At 39.3% G+C, this 15,884-nt stretch overlaps 1 protein-coding gene across 7 annotated transcripts in view; it reads right to left on the bottom strand.

Annotated features, from left to right (window-relative positions):
- DENND6A (DENN domain containing 6A) overlaps positions 1 to 15,884 on the bottom strand; it is a 49,827-nt gene that overhangs the window by 26,584 nt on the left and 7,359 nt on the right. For 2 of the 7 annotated variants that reach the window (XM_073351479.1, XM_073351476.1), the window contains exons 2-6: positions 11,640 to 11,678; positions 11,502 to 11,544; positions 4,952 to 5,064; positions 2,719 to 2,799; positions 1,130 to 1,235 (exon numbers count right to left, since the gene is read on the bottom strand). In XM_073351479.1, coding sequence (XP_073207580.1) covers positions 1,130 to 1,235; positions 2,719 to 2,799; positions 4,952 to 5,064; positions 11,502 to 11,544; positions 11,640 to 11,678 — 382 coding nt within the window. The other 5 variants (XM_073351481.1, XM_073351477.1, XM_073351478.1 and 2 more) reach the window with 5 other exon arrangements.

Below are 15,884 nucleotides of genomic sequence, written 5' to 3'. Positions count from 1 at the left end.
GTTATTCTAATATAAAGGTATTGTAAATTATTCATTTGTCCAATAAGAAGTATCACTTTGTCTTCTTTTTCTTTTATTTATATTACGGTAGCAGCCAGAGGTCACCATTAGGATCAGGACTCCATTGTATTAGGTAAGTACAACTACATACCAAGAGAGAGTAAAAGGAACACACAGTTATACAGATTAGCCCAGTTTGCTACTAAATTTTTTTAAAGATAAACAATAAATATTAGTGATATGCCAATGATAAAGCCATCTGGCTAGAAAGCTTACAGGCTTTCTAGAATTTGTAGTTGTGAATACTGTTCACTAGTTCAGCAGGTGCGAGCTTTAAGCACAGAAGAAAAAGTTGTTTTTTGGTCAAAGGTTGTGATACAATACAGTAAAACCCTGCTAATATACACTTCAGTAAATTACAAATCCCCAATGAAAGTTGATTCCAAAATTGCTGTTCACTGAAGCACAAAGCAGCACGACACTGCTCAGGGCAGAACCAGCTGGGACAAAAAGGAGAACATATCTCACACCTGGACCATTTATGGCACTTAGTGAAGCTCTGAGAGAGTTATGAGTCACTTATTATTGGTAGTCTCCTATTGCTGTGCCTGCTGGGAGATGAAGGCAAACCCAGACTCTTAGTGACCCCATATCGGTAGCTCCAGAAGTTCAGAGGATCCAATGGGCATAAGGAAGCCATTAAAATGCCACTGCCTCCTCCGCCTACTCTCCCTTCTCATCAGCAAAAGCTCGAGAGCTATTATACCTTTCTCTGTGACAGCGAATCCAAATTGCAAGGAGAGCAAATTACGGCGGCTGCCAACAACCTGTGTTAAGCAGGTGGGTCCCCAGATTGAGAGGACAGAGGGTCTTCAATGCGGAGCATTGTGCTACCCTTGGAAGGAGTCAGGTTCTACCATATTATAATCTTCTAGCTAATAAGTCTTCAACCCAATTTTTAAGAGTTTAACTAACAGCCCACCCAAATGGAAAATACATGCAAGCTACAATCTTTTTTTCCTATTATTAACAAGCTAGAAAATGCCATCAGTATTTAGCTCATGTGTTGCATGGAATTTCTATAATTTTTTATGAGCTTTTCCAAACCAATAGAATAGTATTAACTAACCTGCTTCCAGGAAAGGTTCATTCTTTTCAAAATATTCTGGTGCTATATGCCTAAGCACAGTGTGGAAAAGATGGATATAAGGTAGTTTGCTGATGAGAACCAAGGACTGGAATAAAGAAAGCAGCAAAATAATCGAAGATTAAATCATTTTAATTGAGTCCCTTCCAAAAGTAGTAATAGGCGTTTTTACAAGAAATCTGATCATTTTGCAACAAGTGTGTAACTACAAGTAACAACAAACAGACCTATAAATGCCAGCAGCTATCAATTTATTGTTTCAATATTAGTGTAGTTTGGCTTTGAAAAACAAATGGCATGGTGTGATTGTGTGCAATACAAAGGCTTCTGTGTTAGGCTTGCTCAGTTTGCTATAATTAAACAGGTGGCTTTAATAACAGCCTAACCTGCAGCTCAGCTAGGAAACTTAAGGACAAACAGAGTTCTTTCTGGCTTGTGCATCGTCACCAGTAATTTATACTCTGCAAGCCAAATTCTGCCCTCAGTTATACTTATGCAAGCTTCTAGTGAGAGTAAAGTTTAGCCCTACAATTGGAATTTGGTTAACAATTCTGTTGATTAGATAAAAGCCAGAATAAAATTCAGCTAATTCTGCTGTAGTTTTGTTGGATTTGAAGGGCTAACAAGAGTGAAAAGTAGTTAAAATTATTTGTCACTGAAGTACACAAACATTACTTCAGACACAGAAGATGTGTTGAGTAAGGGGTTTTAAAAAATAAACAAAAATTTGAGCATTTTTCAGAGTAGAGCCACAACAGCACTGGTTCACACGTACACACCTTTCCACCTTCCAGATATGGGAACCTATAAAAGGTCTAGATCAGAACCAATAATGGGAAGGGAGAGGATCACCAGCTAAGAGATGTAAATATCAGAAGAAACTTAGAAAGGACTGAATTCAACAACAGAGTTGATGTTTTTCCTCCTATAAAAATGAATGCTATTTAAAGCTTGGCTAACACTATAGCTTGAAAATGTGCGAAAACAGTTCCAAAGCCATTAAGCACAGTTTTCTCAGAACAATATTCTCCAACCATTTACTAACATGGTTACTTAATTTCACGAGTGTGGACAGAAATTTTATTTTACAACATTTCTATAAACCACCTAGTCTGAGTTACTTTCTAGCATGGCTTCTTCACATCGTAATGTTCATCAGCTCAATATTATAAGTGTTTTCACCCTCGCAGAGTATCAGGAATCTATTTCTCTGTTCCTATAAACTAAAACATACAAAAAAACCAAACCTGCTATTGGAGTTTTTCTTCTGTTTGATGAACTACTCTTACTAAAAGGTATGGTGGATAGAATTATTTTGGAGATATACATGCAGACTATACATAATAATGACTTATGAATAATATTTATAATGAAGAACACAATGCATGCCCTACAATTTTTTTTGCAGCTACAGTTCAATGGTAGATAAGTCATATTTCATTTCTTGAGCACCAATATGCTCACAGCTGTAAAGAAAAGCATGAGACACTGCTTCCGCCTTATTGAGCTTCAAGTCTAATGGCCTCTGGAATTGATGTTGTACATGTTTTTCTAGTAAGACATTTGATTACCTTCTGGAAGTAGCCTCTTTTTAATGTTTTGTCTCGAACTTGTCTAAAATATACATAGCCATAGTAATATGCAGGGTCCTTCTGTTAAAAAAAAAAATCAGTAATTTGAAAGTAAAGACAGCTCCCTATTTTTGAACATTCTATGTGTTATTTAAAACATCATGTTTTCTTACATACTCTAAATTTAATATATTTGGTAAAGTGAAAGGATACTTTGCTTCACCCTCTTTACAGGAACTAAAAATTCTACAACTGCTTGAACAGAAAAGCTCAAGATGGACTTATTGTAGCACTAGGTGGACTTATTGTTTGTTCAGTGTGCTTGCTGTTTCTATTCTCCCTGTACCCGTCCCCCTGAAATTTTCTGCAACCAGACTTAGTTTCCCCTGGAAAACACTATCAGAAAGTCTAATATAATGCTATACATTGGCTCATCAACAGTTTGGCATGGATTATCACTAAGAAAAAAAAACAACAACATGTCAATTCTGAAATTTGTTTTAAAAAAAAGAGAGAGAGAGAGAGAGAGAGAGAGAGCGAGCGAGCGCTATGCTACATAGTGTAAGGTTTAATGGTGAACTAAAGAGCTTCTACCGACCTAAGAAAAAATTGTTTAAATTTTGTCACTTGACAATATATATTATCTTAATCAACTAAGAGGCATATACCATATACTTGGATTACAGTTCATGTTACAACTGAGGTGATTTAGTCACAGAGTTCACAAATTCTGTGACTTTACTGGACCTCCGTGACTTCTGGGGCTCCAGGAGAAGGCGGCGAAACTGTGCGCCCCTGTCCTACAACTGGGGCTGGCTGGAATCAGGACCCTGCAGCACCAGCCCGGCTGCTTCTGCCAGGGGTCACAGCCGCAGCCACACGCCCCTGCTCAACTGCTTTTGCCGGGGGGCAGCAGCTGGAACCGGGGCCACATGACCCTGCCCGGTGGCTAGAGCAGGGGCCATGCACCCTGCTGGCAGCTTCTCAGGTCCATGTGCGCCCCCCCCCACCGATGCGGCTTGGCAGGGCTGCAGTCAGGGGTCCACACCCATCCTGCGGCTGCAGCCAGGTCTGGAGCAGGGTCTGTGTACCCCCCGTGGCTGCGCCTGCCGCTGCAACCACTAGAACCAAGGGTGGGGGCTCAGCCTGTCAATTCCCCCCTCCCCCCCAATGGGACTCCATTCCTTGCTCCCGACCTAGCCCTCCCCATTATTTTTAGTAAAGTAAGGGATGGGTCACAAGCAATAAACAAAAATTCACGGAGCCCGTGACCTGTTTGTGACTTTAACTAAAAATAACCATGATAAAATCTTAGCCTTAGTTAAAACCTGTCTCTGACAAACAAGGAATCCTTCGTTCTAGTCTGATTGTGGACATTTTCAGTAAGTATTCAAGATGTTTTTCCTTTCCTTTTCATATTTTTACTAATTTAAATCTTGGTCTCCTGATTTTGGTTTGTATTGAAATCATATGACTATGAACTAATGTTTAAAAGCACACGTTAAAAAGTTAATCTAAAAAACATTCCCAAAGCATTAAGAAAAAGAATGCAGACTTAAAACAAACCTATTTTAGCACAAAGTATTTAAACCATTTCCATCTACCCTAAACCTAAGAATTCACAACCTTTTCCACCTATATTTATCAATCAAGGCTTGAGTTCAGGGTTCTGTATTTTCCCAGAAGTAGATGAAGAGAATTAGTTTTGTAAAGGAATTCAGAAAGTGCAGCTTTGATTTAGGTGATGCCATCAATAGCTGAAAGAAAAACAGAACTCTGAATTCAGATCTTGGAAAGTAAAAAGTTCTTATTTTTCATTAAGAAACCAAATCAATTATTTATTCAGGACCAAGGATCTGATTACTTTCTAGCTTTAGTTTTCAGGGCAACCCATGGAGTGGATCCGGTTATCAGTGGAATTCCCCTGTACCACACCACTTATCTAGCCATGAATAGCATATATACAGAAAAAGCACTTAATAAAAGTGATAACTACTAGAATACTTTACAGTTCAAATACCATCTGGTAATGGCATGCAGCAAAAGAAGGAATTTGATGAATATTTCTCTTTGAAAATGTTTCTTAATCAACTTCTCTAAATTAAATTTGGTCATTATGACACCAACACCAAAAATTCAGATCAGAGTTAGGGTACCTGTGCTAAATTTTAAATGTACTTCTGAACTTTCTGTTTTTAAATTGGGATATGTTTCCTTTTAGTGTATTTCCAACCTTTAAGGAAACTGGTAAGTCTCCATCCAGCTGGTCCAGCATACAGTGCAGTGAGAGCCTCCTACCAGAAGATCGGCGAAATCTAAAACAAAACTGCGTGTCTCCAAGACAACCTATGCCAAAACAAAAACAGAAAAGAAAAAAGGAAATAATGGTATCTTGATTTCAACAGACTTTAATTGAGGGCTTGTCTACACAGGGGTGACACATCAGAGTAACTTCAGTTTGTTTGCCTTACAGTGCTTTGAATCCACATGCAACTTTTTTTTTAAAAAAGTGAACTATTTGATGTTTTGGGCCACAGAAAATAACCCTCCTTATAATATACCTTCTCCAGCTGTTCATAACATTCAGAAAGTCTCCCTGCCATCTGCTCCCGTCCCTCGTGCAGGGTGTCTTCCCTTGCTCTCACAGATGTTGTGAGCTATATGCCAAGCACTTATCGCACAAGGCACATAATGATGAAAAACATCCAGCCTTGATGGAAAGCACCATCACCTTTTTTTCAGTCTTCCAAATGCATGCTCCACTGTCATTCTGCGACTACGCAGGGTATAGTTAAATCACTCCTTTCTCTTATTCAAGTGTTCAGTAAAAGCAACATAAGCCAGGGAAGCAACGGGTATGGCTTGGTCTCCCAAAATGACAGGAGAAATCCTAACTCCTTTAGTGACCATAGTGGTTTGGGGAGCAAAAATTCCCTTGTTCATTCCAGCAAGTAGACCTGAATTTCTAAATATTTTAGCCTCATGGACCTTTCCCAACCACCATACATTAAAAATGTGATCTTCACAGTGATCAAGTAGGCCTCTCAGCACCTTGGAGAAATACCCTTTCCTCTTGATACAGTCTTTGGCCTCGTATGGCGGCGGTGGCTCAAAGAATAGGAACACAGACCCCATCTATAGCCCAATGCAGTTCAGGAGCCCCATCCATACAAAGCCACATGCATTGTGATGCTGATGACCTGGCACAACAGCGCTACCTTAACAGCATTAAACATCTCCTGACAACACCAAAGTGATTAGGCTGCTGACCAGTAGCAATCAGGCGTGGCACGCTTCCACATGGCGATGGAAACATGCATCCCCAAGCTGAGGAAAGCTCTCATGTTGGTATTCTGCCACTGCAGCTCTAGGATGAGCACCGCACAGATATATAGGAAAGCAGCATTCCACATCCGGAAGTTCGGTAGCCTCTTGGTCCTCCCAGTTCTGCATCACTATCCTTTCCCACCAGTCAGTGGTGCTCAACTGAATGAAACTGCTCCAGAAAAATGCCCTGAAAAGGTAACTGCTCCATTTTATGTCCACTTGTAGCCATACTGCTGTGGCATCCAAAGCTGTTCACAGATGCCCAGCCAAATCCATCTAACTGCACAACTGCCAATGCATGTGAATCATCCTATTCTTATTAATGACTGTTATGATTGCAGCAGTGTGCCCTCCATGTTGCCTGACAGCAGTTCAAAAGTGTTGCTGGCAAAATACAGATGAATTATGGGAAGGCAGGAGAGGAATCATGCATTTGGTTAGTTTGACCTCAAGTCCCAGAATTCCTGTAGGTTTCAGTAAGCATCCCACAATGCACTGAGAAAAATCCCAGAGCATACAGCTGAGCAGCAGAACACTGTACCATGGGATATCTGCCCAGACTGCTGTGCAGTTAATTCAAACAAACAGTGAAGCATGGATATGATCAATGAGGAAAGTACCTTAAGCCAGTATAACAAAGCAGTGTGGGCACACTTTATTTCAATACAATTAATGTGCTGCATTCAGAACTAACAAACTAAACCGATGTAAGGTACCCATGTAGACAAGCCCTGAAGGTAAGTTATCCTTAGAATTATTAACACCAAATGACTACACACATGGTCATATTGTTCAGGACTCAACAGCTATTTAATTAACAGCTTCTTTCTACTTATAAAAAGAAAAGGAGTACTTGTGGCACCTTAGAGACTAACCGATTTATTTGAGCATGAGCTTTCGTGAGCTACAGCTCACTTCATCGGATGCATACCGTGGAAACTGCAGTAGACATTATATACACACAGAGACCATGAAACAATACCCCCTCCCACCCCACTGTCCTGCTGGTAATAGCTTATCTAAAGTGACCACTCTCCCTACAATGTGCATGATAATCAAGGTGGGCCATTTCCAGCACAAATCCAGGTTTTCTCACCCCCCCACCCCCATACACACACAAACTCATTCTCCTGCTGGTAATAGCTTATCTAAAGTGATCATTAAGTTGGGCCATTTCCAGCACAAATCCAGGTTCTCTCACCCTCCGCTCTCCCTCCCCTCCCCCCACACACAAACTCACTCTCCTGCTGGTAATAGCCCATCCAAAGTGACCACTCTCTTCACAATGTGTATGATAATCAAGGTGGGCCATTTCCTGCACAAATCCAGGTTCTCTCACCCCCTCACCCCCCTCCAAAAACCACACACACAAACTCAATCTCCTGCTGGTAATAGCTTATCCAAAGTGATCACTCTCCCTACAATGGCCCACCTTGATTATCATACACATTGTGAAGAGAGTGGTCACTTTGGATGGGCTATTACCAGCAGGAGAGTGAGTTTGGGGGGGGGGGGGGGGGCGCGGAGGGTGAGAAAACCTGGATTTGTGCTGGAAATGGCACAACTTGATGATCACTTTAGATAAGCTATTACCAGCAGGACAGTGGGGTGGGAGGGGGTATTGTTTCATGGTCTCTCTGTGTATATAATGTCTACTGCAGTTTCCACGGTATGCATCCGATGAAGTGAGCTGTAGCTCACGAAAGCTCATGCTCAAATAAATTGGTTAGTCTCTAAGGTGCCACAAGTACTCCTTTTCTTTTTGCAAAGACAGACTAACACGGCTGTTACTCTGAAACCTTTCTACTTGTGTAATTTAACTGAGAAGGTAGGTGAATGCTTTTTCTACAACCATCTATGCAGCATCAAACACAAGACGATGGTTTGTTTTTTAACTGTAGTTACTTCAGTCTAAACTGTGCTTTTCTATTTCTCAGGCAGATTAGAACTAAAGGAAAAAAAAGCAGTTATGTCACTATTGTTTTATTTAACCAACTCTTACTTTTATGGCCATTGCAGTATATTTAGTGACTTCAATAATGTCTTAAACCGATTTCTGATCATGCTTGTTGAAAGAAAAATAGGCAAGTTAAATTAATTGGTACGGAAATGAACAAATAATAGAAATGCTGTACAAAAGTGAAAAGTGGACAGCAGAGGTATGTTTCGCCTCCAAGTCTCATCAGCATCTGCTTCAATTATTTTGAAAGACAAAATACGAGGCAGGTCTGCATAACAAACTAAGGAAAAATAACGTTCATATTTTGCTTTGAAAATAATCTATTACCACTACAAAGTCTACTCACATTATATTCTAGAAACAAAAGAAACTTGTCTTAATACACTGCATATATCAACTGATAACTTCTCAACAAAATTCATTGTCTCGCAGCCTGATTCATTCTATGTCATGAAAGGCCTGATAGACTGTGGCTCTTGATTCAGCAGCAAGCTAACAACCTCCTTCAAAATTTGTTCTTATGTTGTATTAAGCTTTCCTGCTCAGATTTAAAGCCTAAAAAAAGAAAATCAAATCTTCAAGTTGTATAGCTTTTGTTTTAATTGTTAACATAAACAATTTTCCAGGCTAACCTCTGGAATGGTGTTTTCTTCCGAGAAGGACTCTCATGATTTATATCTTTTTTCATGCACGACCATGATGATAGGAATGCTAAAGTAAGTCACACTATCAGCAACAAACAATGGTCTCTCTCCTCAAATTAATCCAGTTTTATACACTATACTCCTAGAATAATTTAATCTAGTCTTTCTAAAAGTACATTAGTACTATTTTTGAGTTTCAAGTTAGGTTTTATTCTTGATACATTATACTTTCCAGTATGATTTTTAAGTGTTGGATAATTTGCAACCATTAAAATTTATAGTAATCTCAGGTGAGGGTAATACATTTCATGGTTCAGAATGTAAACCAATTATATGCAGAACTCAGGAAGGAACTGCTCCTCTCCTGCAGGTATAAAAACAAAGAAAATATATTATCTCACTTTTAGCCACAAGTCAATAGGCAAAAATAAGGCTAAGCAAATTGTAAAAGTTACATAACAGCTAAAAAATGTTGGCAGAGCATACTACCAGCAAACCTGTTTTCCCCCAACCTTCCTCTTAAAAATTACAGAATCCGAACTTTGCAGCGGGCCCAAGTTGCTAATCACAAGTCTTCAACTCCCTTTGGAAGTTGAGAAGGGAGAGGATAAGTGAAAGAAGAGTTCAGCAAGCAGGACCACACACTAATAGAGGCAAGGATTAGAGAAACAGAAGACAGAGAGCCTAGCATTCTACTTCAAGACATGCTTTTATAATAATGAAATACAGACCTTTAACAAGTTAGAAGCAGTTAATTCTTTCAATCCAATATTCCCACCTCCTACTAACTTTAAATATTTAACCTCCGTGCCTTAGTTTCCCCATCTGTATAACCCACCAATTTCATAGTTTTATTGGGAGGTTTAGTCACTGTTTGTAAAATGCTTTGAGACCATCAGGTGGAAAAAACTAGAGAAAAGCACACATTTCACAAGCTAACATTCCTAATATTTCACTTACACATAATAAACTGGGGTTCCCACAGATTACCGCAGTAGAAATAACTAGATTTTAATATTTTAAATTAGGGCTGTCAATTAATTGCAACTAACTCATGCAATTAACTAAAAAAAAATAAATTGCGATTAAAAAAATTAATTGCAATTAATCGCAGTTTTAATCACACTCTTAAATACCACCAATTGAATTAAATTAAATTAAATTTTTTGATGTTTTTCTACAATTTCATATAGTATTCTGTGTTGTGACTGAAATCAAAGTGTATCTTGTTTATTACAAATATTTCCACTGTAAAAATGATAAGAAATACTATTTTTCAGTTCACTTCATACAAGTCCTGTAGTGCAATCTGTCATGAAAGTGTAATTTTCAAATGTACATTTTTTTTGTTACATAACTGCACTCAAAAACAAAACAATGTAAAACTTCAACGCCTACAAGTCCACTCAGTGCTACTTCTTGTTCAGCCAATTGCTAAGACAAACAAGTCTGTTTACATTTACAGGAGATAATGCTGCCAACTTCTTATTTACAATTTCACCAGAAAGGGAGAACAGGCATTTGCATGGCAAGGTCTTTACATGCCAGATATGCTAGACATTCGTAGGCCTTCACACTTCGGCCACCATTCCAGAGGACGTTTCCATGTTGATGACACTTGTTAAAAAAATAATGCGTTAATTAAATTTGTGACTGAACTCTTTGGCGGAGAATTGTATGCCCCCTGTTCTATTTTACCTGCACTCTGTCACATATTTCATGTTCTAGCAGTCTCGGATGATGACCCAACACACGTTGTTCATTTTAAGTTGTTCACTGCAGATTTGACAAAATGCAAAGAAGGTACCAATGTGATATTTCTAACGATAGCTACAGCACTCAACCCAAGGTTTAAGAATCTGAAGTGCCTTCCAAAATCTGAGAGGGATGAGGTGTGGAGCATGCTTTCAGTAGTCTTAAAAGAGCAACACTCTGATGCAAAAACTACAGAACCCGAACCACCAAAAAAGAAAATGAACCTTCTGCTGTTGGCATCTGACTCAGATAATGAAAATGAACATGCGTCGGTCCACACTGCTTTGGATTGTTATTGAGCAGAACCGGTCATCAGCACGGACGCATGTCCCTTGGAATGATGGTTGAAGCATGAAGGATGTATGACTCTTTAGCGCATCTGGCACATAAATATCTTGCGATGCCGGCTACAACAGTGCTATGAGAACGCCTGTTCTCACTTTTAGGTGACATTGTAAACAAGAAGCAAACAGAATTATCTTCTGCAAATGTAAACAAACTTGTTTGTCTGAGCAATTGGCTGAACAAAAAAATCGGACTGAGTGGACTTGCAGGCTCTAAAATTTTAGATTTGTTTTATTTTTGAATGCAGATTTTTTTGTACATAATTCTACATTTGTAAATTAAACTTTCATGATAAAGAGATTGCTCCAGAGAACTTGTATTAAGTGAACTGAAAAACACTTTCTTTTGGTTTTATACAGTGCAAATACTTGTAATCAAAAATAAACAAAGTGAGCACTGTACACTTTGTGTTCTGTGTTGTAATTGAAATCAATATATTTGAAAATGTAGAAAACATCCAAAAATATTTAAATAAATGGTATTCTATTGTTGTTTAACAGCGCAATTAATCATGCGATTAATTTTTTTAATTGCTTGACAGCCCTATTTGAAATTAAGGTTAAACTGTGAATTTCCTGGGTTTGTAATGCTTAGGGGTGGGGGCGAGGGTGGATAATCACAACATTCCCTGTAATACAGGTTTACCCTAAATTACTGAGAAGTACAGTCAAACTTAACTCTGTCTCAGTATAGTTTGGTCTGGAAATAGAACACACACAGATTTCAGATGACAAAGTAAAGGAAGCATTTACCTGAATTGGAATCTGGAAAAGACAAATAGCAAATACTGGTTTTCTGGAAAGAAAAAACACAACAGAGTAGTTATATTATCTGAAACACACAATTTTAAAGTGACATACTGAACTATATATGTAATAGCTCTTACTCACCTCTTTATCTGAAAGTTTTGAATGCTGAGGATATATTACCTACCAAAAAAAAAGTTATTTTGTTTGAAAACAGAATGGATAACTTTAAACTGTAATAAGTTCATCTTTTAAATAGCTGCTATGATGCAGTACTCACTGACCTGTCCATGTCTATCCTAGTTTCAGTACACGGCAGTGAAATCACATTCCATAACACTATCCTTTTTCCATCTGCTAGAGTTTGACTTTCACACTCCTCAAAAATCAGTGCTCTTTCCTACTCAGATAGTCTTCATTATCACAGCTGCTAGTTATATCATAACTTGTCTTCTCAACGAGTCACTGTAAAAACCTTACTGGTGCAAAAAATGTAAGCTTACTGTCTCTCCCCCACACCTGGGGGGGGGAAAAAAAGGTAGAAATTGACTGAATAAGGATGGTAACTAGTTAGAGTATGTTTGTTGAGAATCAGTGTTTCCTCCAGGCTACATCATCCCTTAACTAGAGTTAACATAATTGCTACTGCAGCCACTTGAGGTGATAAAAAACATTAAAATTGTGTGCAGGAAGCAACTGAAGAGAGACAAAATACAGAGTTGGCTTTTGAAATAAACGCACAGCTTACTCCTCATATGCCCTTTCACCAACATCCTGTCTATTGCTTCTTTGAAAACCACCTGGAGAAATAGGGCAGGTATGTTCCAAAGTTTAAAACACTTTGGATGGAATCATGGCCCCACTGAACTCAATGGAAAGACTCCCATAAATTTAATGGAGATCAAGATTTTACCCTTTAACTTTAAACTCGAATTGTATTTACAGAGATCATAGAATCACAGAATCATAGAATATCAGGGTTGGAAGGGACCCCTGAAGGTCATCTAGTCCAACCCCCTGCTCGAAGCAGGACCAATTCCCAGTTAAATCATCCCAGCCAGGGCTTTGTCAAGCCTGACCTTAAAAACCTCTAAGGAAGGAGATTCTACCACCTCCCTAGGTAACGCATTCCAGTGTTTCACCACCCTCTTAGTGAAAAAGGTTTCCTAATATCCAATCTAAACCTCCCCCACTGCAACTTGAGACCATTACTCCTCGTTCTGTCATCTGCTACCATTGAGAACAGTCTAGAGCCATCCTCTTTGGAACCCCCTTTCAGGTAGTTGAAAGCAGCTATCAAATCCCCCCTCATTCTTCTCTTCTGCAGGCTAAACAATCCCAGCTCCCTCAGCCTCTCCTCATAACTCATGTGTTCCAGTCCCCTAATCATTTTTGTTGCCCTTCGCTGGACTCTCTCCAATTTATCCACATCCTTCTTGAAGTGTGGGGCCCAAAACTGGACACAGTACTCCAGATGAGGCCTCACCAATGTTGAATAGAGGGGAACGATCACGTCCCTCGATCTGCTCGCTATGCCCCTACTTATACATCCCAAAATGCCATTGGCCTTCTTGGCAACAAGGGCACACTGCTGACTCATATCCAGCTTCTCGTCCACTGTCACCCCTAGGTCCTTTTCTGCAGAACTGCTGCCTAGCCATTTGGTCCCTAGTCTGTAGCTGTGCATTGGATTCTTCCATCCTAAGTGCAGGACCCTACACTTATCCTTATTGAACCTCATCAGATTTCTTTTGGCCCAATCCTCCAATTTGTCTAGGTCCTTCTGTATCCTATCCCTCCCCTCCAGCGTATCTACCACTCCTCCCAGTTTAGTATCATCCGCAAATTTGCTGAGAGTGCAATCCACACCATCCTCCAGATCATTTATGAAGATATTGAACAAAACCGGCCCCAGGACCGACCCTTGGGGCACTCCACTTGATACCGGCTGCCAACTAGACATGGAGCCATTGATCACTACCCGTTGAGCCCGACAATCTAGCCAGCTTTCTACCCACCTTATAGTGCATTCATCCAGCCCATACTTCCTTAATGAAGGAAGATGAGCCAAATGTTACAACAGCAAGAGAGCAAAATATTTTATATTTAGACAGATGAGTACACTGAAGATTTTTTCTTGAGGTAATTAGAAGTACCTTCAAAAACTGCTTTAAAAGAATGTTAAGTTTGCAAAGACTTCCCTTTCCTTCATGGGTCATATAGAGAACAGAATTGCTTGCACGGCCCTCATCATGCTCATTACGTTTACAGGCCTGTATTAAAATAATGACTGTAATCAAATTTCATTCTTCAGGGCTTCAGCCAGTTGCCTACAACAGTCAGGAAAGAATTTCCCCTGCGATGTACAGCCATTCCCATTTGTATTCCTCTGAAACATTATAAATCAGCACTCTGAGGTGGTTCCAAGAATCCTCTTCATAGATGTCTGGTTGGTGAGTCTTGCTCACATGCTCAGGGTCATACAGATAGTCAAATATAGGGTCAAGAAGGAGTTCTTCCCCAGGTCAGATTGGCAGGGATCTCACGGGTTTTTTGCCTTCCTCTGTAGCATGACACATGGTTCATATACTGGGAACATATCCTCAATATCTCACCTAATCAATTCCTGCTACTGTATGGGCCTCAGACTATATGGGCCTCAGACAAAGACCTTAGTCTTTCCTATTCTCTGCCCATTGGACACAGTTTAGTCTCCTGAGGACTGAAGTGCTTTGGTCTAACGAAAGACTTTGCTTTTAGGGTATCTGGGTGAAATTTAATTGCCTGTGATATACTGGAGGTCAGACTAAACGATAGGATGGTTCCTTCTGGCCTTAAGTTCTATGAAACTATGAGACAAGCTCTTAAAAATCAGGAAGTATCATAATCAAGGTCAACTTTAATTTTACAGTCCTTAAGTACATGATCGTGTACTAATTTTTCCACAAAGGAAGCTTGCCTCCATCCTAGGATGGCAGTATGAGACCTGGTTTAATAGTAAGGGTTATAAACTTCATATCATTAATACTAGTCAGTGATAAAAGCGAAGACATGAATTCTTCATCTCCTGACACCCAGCCCAGTGTACCCTCTTCTAGGCCAAAGGATATTTTGATGAGGGAGAGCAGCAAAAGCTGCTGCTACCATTTTGTCATATCTTACAGAGTTTGTGTGGCCATTTCAGAATGATGCAGGAGGCTCAGTGAGCTTGGAGGATGCGCAACGCAGATGGATGCATCAGTAAATAAAGGGACCAGTGCTGAACAAGCTCCACTGCACATATACAAATGGCAAATTTCTGAAGCTTGTAAAGTGACAAAATCTTAATGGATTTTCAGTGACATCAGAAGATACTTCTCCAACCTAAGATCAGCCTCCTGCCAAATTTCAAATTCCTAGCACCCCCTGGTTTGGAACAGCACTGTTTCAGATAAAACTACAAAACAACTTAACTTTGGCAAACCAATCCGTTTTTCCCTAACTTTGTTTTCAAAAACAGCTAAACTTGTATTGCACAATTTTTTTCCAAACATTTCTACAGAAGGCTCTAGAGAATAAGTATGAAAAAGTTCAACCAAGCAGTTAACCTTTCGGAAGAGCTCAATTCAGTTGGAAACAGTGGCTATATAATGGGAGTAGTAAGCAACCTTAATATAATTGCTGCTACAAACTCCATCTTTAACAACTTAAGTCCTAAAAATCTGTTACTAAAAATCTGACAAAAACACACACACACACTATCTTCTCTTTCACACACAAGAGAATAACTTAATGCCCCACTGCAATCCAGTTTGTTTTTTTATTAAATTTTAGCACTCGAATAGTTTAGGATAGGAAGTTTATGCTGTCTCCAACTGAAAATTCAGGGGAAATATAAGTAGGATTAATGTAATTACCAACAGTGAAATATGGCCAGGATACAGGAATTTCATTCTACCTATGCAAAAAGTGCCAAATTAATCACAAATAGACTGCACCTCATTTCTCTCAGAAGGAAAACTGCCATATACCAAGTCACCAACACCACCTGTAGCAGTAGAAGCCTGGGTTTTCATTGGTCTCCCTTTCTATTACTAAATGAGCCTCATCCTTTTCAGATCCCAAACAGGGCACATCACAGACAGAAGTAGCATGGATGTTAGCAGCACAGAAATTAGGCCTTATCTACAGAGAAAATGCACCAGTTTAAACTAATATTTAAAATATCAGTTTAGTTAAACTGGTGCAACACTTAATACAGACACATTCTTATTTAGATCAGTTTACATCTGACTATAGGCAGCACAGGTAGCAACATCTCTAGTTAAGGCTGCCTGAAACTTTCCATTATAAGATTGTTTGTTGGGGGTCAGTTGCCTATACCTTTACCAAACTGTTTGGTTGGAAATT

Source organism: Lepidochelys kempii, chromosome 7, assembly GCF_965140265.1.
Source record: "Lepidochelys kempii isolate rLepKem1 chromosome 7, rLepKem1.hap2, whole genome shotgun sequence".
In the NCBI taxonomy this organism is placed as follows: domain Eukaryota; kingdom Metazoa; phylum Chordata; order Testudines; family Cheloniidae; genus Lepidochelys; species Lepidochelys kempii.
Note: the sequence above shows the minus strand (reverse complement) of the source record. Positions and strands in the feature narration are given on the sequence as shown.